This window comes from Bufo gargarizans, chromosome 1, assembly GCF_014858855.1.
Source record: "Bufo gargarizans isolate SCDJY-AF-19 chromosome 1, ASM1485885v1, whole genome shotgun sequence".
Classification (NCBI taxonomy): Eukaryota; Metazoa; Chordata; class Amphibia; order Anura; family Bufonidae; genus Bufo; species Bufo gargarizans.
Window position 1 is genome coordinate 496,287,397 of NC_058080.1, and position 5,009 is coordinate 496,292,405.

Genomic DNA, 5,009 nt, shown 5'->3' on the forward strand with positions numbered 1-5,009 from the left:
TACCACTGAAAGCATCACCTCATTTTTTATGGACAAATTGGAAAATCATAATGAATTGTAAAGATTATACATATCCGTTATGCCCATCTTTTGAAAAAAAAAAGGATAGGAACATTATGTGCGGCACATGAAGCCACATTTTTTCAGCACTGGTCCACGCCTCTAACCCTGCGTAAAACATAACTAAACACCTTATCTCACCCAGTCCCCTAAATACCCCCACATAGTAATTATTCCTCCTTTATGCCACGGTTATGCCAGCATTGTGCCCCCTTTACAGTAGTTATGACCAGATATGTGCCCCCTCATAGTATTTATGCTCCGATATGTGACTCCTCACAGTAGTTATGCCCACATTGTGCCCCCTCACAGTAGTTATGGTCAGATACGTGCTCCTCACAGTAGCGATGCCCAGATATGTGCCCCCTCACAGTAGCAATGCCCAGATATATGCCCCCTCACAGTAGTTATGGCCAGATATATTCCCCCTCACAGTAGTGATGCCCAGTTATGTGTCCCCTGACAGTAAAATGCCCAGTAAAGTGCCCCCTGACAGTAATATGCCCAGTAAAGTGCCCCCTGATAGTAATTTGTCCAGTAAAGTGCCCCATGATAGTAATATGCCCACTAAAGTGTCCCCTTCACAGGCAGTAATATGCCCAGCTGTGCCCCCTTCACGGGCAGTAATATTCCTAGCTGTGAACCCTTCACAGTCAGTAAAAAAACAACAACAACTCCACATACTTACCTTGCTTCCCAGCAGCAGCAACACCAAAAGCAGGACATGTAAGCTCACCAGCCGACCCTGCCCCCTGCCATGCCCCAACGGAGTGACGGGGGTTGGAATGATAAAGCAGAGAGACGAAGGGCAGCTCTTGCTTCATCATTACAGGCAACTGTCTGCTTCCTATGGATGCAGGGACAGCTGCCAGAGAGCGGGACATACCTCCCCCATATCGGGACCGTAGGCACTGAAATCCGGGACTGTCTGGTGGGATGGTTGGAAGGTATGCATGTCTATAGCTCAGTATAGTGATAAGAACTCATTACCAGCATTTACTGTGAGATGTAAAATGATTATAATTACTACCAAAATAATCTAGTCAGACACATCTGTTTTTTTTTCAAAGACACAGGAAAAGAGTTGCCAATTTTTACTGACTGTCCAGAAATTTCTGGACAGTTGGCAACCCTGAATGGATCTCCTTTTAGAGTCAGCTGAGGGGAGATGCCTCGGTGTGGACTTTGCTTATAATTAGGGACCTTTGAAGAACTCAGATAAAATGTTTGCATTTATATAACAGAACAATACAGGGCAGAAGTAGAAGCCGCACTGATGGTTATTGTGACTTAACTGGATGGATGACACTGTTATTTCACTGTAATTATAGAATATGTGCTGCCACCTAGTGAATGAATGAGGAAAGTGTCTGAAGGTTTATGTCACACTCAGACATTGTCTTCTATCAGTGTGAATCTCTAGCACAGTAATAGACGGCAGTGTCCTCAGTCTTCACATTGTCCATTTGTAGATATACCATGTTATTACTGTTATCTCTGGAGATTGTGAATCGTCCTTTAACAGAATCATCATAGTATGTGGTAGTGGGAGTACCAATAGCAGAGACCCACTGTAATCCTCCGCCAGGAGTCTGTCTAACCCAGTGCATGCCATAGCTACTGAAGGTGAATCCAGACGCTTTACATGAGAGTTTATGGGAATTCCCAGGCTTTATCACCACTGGGTCTGATGACTGGACAAGTTGTTCTTGAGACTGGACACCTGGAAAATACAGAGAATAAGGTCACATCCCTATAATCATCTCCTCATAGCGCTAGTAATATCTTTCTTCTAATGTACTAGTAATGTCACCTGACAAGCAGGCCAGTGATAGAAAGAGGAGCAGGAAGGTCTTCATGGCTGCTGGGTGACTTCTAGGAGGTGATGTGTGATCCATCAGCACTGGCTTATTATGTATGAGATGTCACACAACAGGAGGTGACGTCACTGCATTTCCATATTGTGTGACATATATACAATGCTGCCTCTATTATATACAGTATGTGTATGATGCTGTAGATGGGACTGGAATGGATACTATGGTTAATTTCTCACTGCTTTCAGTTTCCAAAATCATTTTTATAAAGACATGACCATCCGTTTTATGTTGTGTCCAGTGTGATATAAATGTGGTGTATTTTATTGACCATTCACCCTAATGTGGTGCCCCAGTATGCTGTCGCTGCACCAATATCTCAGAAACTACAGCAAAAATATCTATATTGGTATTTGTTGTTTATGTAGTTTAGCTGTGATTGACATTTTTCTAGACAGTATTATAGACCAATACTTGGAAGGTTGTACCAGGACTAAAATACAGAATAACTGTAAAAAAAAAAAAAAAAATTGGTCTCCAGACGTAACTTTAACATTAACAAAATATAAAGAAAAAAAACAAAATACAAAAATACACAATATAAAGTAGGTCCAGTGGGACACACACAGTAGTGGAGTTTCTTGACTGTTCACTGCTTTCAGTATTCCCTTTCTATTTGGTGAGGTTCGGGTCTTGTGTCATTCCAGTCTCCACTGTGGCGATGAACGTGTATGTGGTTAGCTCTGTCCTTGTTAGACCCTGGATTTTCCCTGCTTGACTTGCCAGGCGATCTCTCTGAAAAGGTCACCCCGCTTCCAGGTGGCATACCTATAATGTCCTCTATTACACCTTGTTAGAAAAATCACTATAAGGGTCCATTCACACGTCCGCAATTTTGTTCCGCATTTTGCGGAACTGAATTGCAGGCCCATTCATTTCTATGGGGCAGCACAATGTGCTGGCCGGATCTGCAATTCCGTTCCCGAAAAAATTGCGGACAAGAACAGGCATTTTATATTAAGTGCCGGCGATGTGCGGTATGCAAAATGCGGAAAGCACATCGCCGATGTCCATGTTTTGCGGATCCGTCTGGCGGTTTCTGCTGTGGTATACATGCCATGTTAACATAACCTAAGGATTTACATGACACTCCTCTTGCAATATTTGGTTCCCCAGACAACATATAGGTAGGTTATCAGCCCATGAATCAAAGGAAATGTGTCTTCAGAAAATGACATATTGTTTAAATCTTGTTTTTATGTTAAAATAAATTTAGATAATTTTTGATCATTTTTTTATTTATTTTACATTTCAATATATATTTTTGAACAAAAACCATAAAATCCTGTAGTTTATGCACTGCCCACCAAGCCTAATAATTGGTGCCATTTCTTGGTCTGTATAAATCACTTTACTGCAGTTACCTGCTTATCTATACACAGAGGTGATATCATTACAGGCAGTATTAGAATGACAGATAAGACATGATCCTCCATTGACAATAGGTGGATGTCAAATCTTATCTATTCTTTCCTTGTACAATGACCTCTGCCCAGATCACAGAGCATGCCTACAAAACTCTCCCATACAAGTCTCCTGACCATTATGTCTATGGACCATGTGGCTGCAGTAAAGCAATTTTCTTAATGCTTTCTAAATGCTGTTAAGAACAGCTCAGGCAAGATGGCCGTCCCCACAATCATGTTCAGAAGAGAGAATAAAAAAGTCTGTAATCAGAAAGTAAAAACAAATTAGAAAAAAAGGGATATGTGTTACTGTCTGGTTTAAACAGATCAAATTGTTGGTTACATATTTCTTTTCGATATGGCTGATTGTAAAATAGTACAACAATCTGTATTGTACAGAACTAATAACCTTCCTTTATTCTGCAGTAATAACGTTTCCAACGTCTGACAACGGCAAAGGGTCCCTTTAAGAAATATTCTTGACACCAGTTGCAGTGAAGCAACAAAGGGACAGAGTCCCTTTAAGAAATGGTGTTGTGGTAGTACCCAGGTGTAGGAATGGTCGAGTGGCCTACAATGTCCCTTACGGTTATGTATGTGTCACGATGCTCCTACCTGGATATGCTGGACCCCAGGCGTTGTCTTCCAAAGCAGCAAATAAGGGGTAGTTGAATTGGAGGGATGAAAAATCACTTCAGTCCAGACCTTGTGATGAAGTTCAATAACAGCTTTACTTGGCATAAGCGTTTCTCCAACAGACTTTGTCTTGGTCCCAGCAGGCTTTAGCATTAAAACTGTGGAAGGCAAACTCCTCTCTGATACATCTGTTTCTCTTTGGCTCTGCTGTTCTGGCTATAGAACTCAGCTTCTTCTTTATGCTGTACTTCACTTTGTAGTCTGGTCTGTCTCTAGGTTTGTCCAAGGAAAACTCCTGCTGGCTTCCGAGGCTTCAGGCTGTGGCCTCCATAACCAGCAGAGCTGAAGCTGCTCTAGCTGGCTTAGATAGGGCATGTCCAGCAGGGAAGTGCTCCTGCACAACTTCCCTTAGCAGGGGGTAAGCTAAACTGACTTCTAACTAACTAGTCCCCTCCCCTCCTTAGAGGGAGAGTTAGAATGGAAAGAAGGGTTCCATTCTTTCTAACTGTATCTCTGCCATGCTTTCTGCCACCTACTGGTGAACCAGGTAATTAACACGTGAACATAACAGTTGCAAAAAAGGAAATGCACAGTGTTTGGACCTTAAATAATTGCACATGATGACATGAGGTTAACCAGTAAAGACAGTAGCCGGGTAAAAATGTGGTAATGCCACTCTGGGGCGTTACACGTTCAGCTATAGTGTATAGATGGGTTGAGGCCATGTAACAGTTATTATTGACAGATGTAATGATGACTATGGAAGTAGTAATACAGAAGCTCATGGACACAGGTAACAGGTTGTGTTATACTAACCAAACCTAGTGACATGGACATATATGGAATAACAGCCTCTCTTAGACCATATTAGTACATGTAGAAGAATTTAATATTTTCTATGAGACTTGAACTGAAGCTATAAAAACTGCGATGCAAGGGCTCATATACACGTCTGTATTTTGCATCCATGTCCAATCTGTATTTTTTGTGGATTACACATTGATCCATTAATTTCTATAGATTTGAAATA

The 5,009-nt window shown here is 41.6% G+C and overlaps 1 gene segment (V, D, J or C); it reads right to left on the reverse strand.

Annotated features, from left to right (window-relative positions):
* Positions 1-1,466: 1,466 nt before the first annotated feature.
* Positions 1,467-1,983, reverse strand: LOC122928064. The segment is given in 2 exon segments: positions 1,467-1,783; positions 1,874-1,983. Coding segments are annotated over 2 exon segments (402 nt in total).
* Between the last annotated feature and the right edge of the window lie 3,026 nt (positions 1,984-5,009).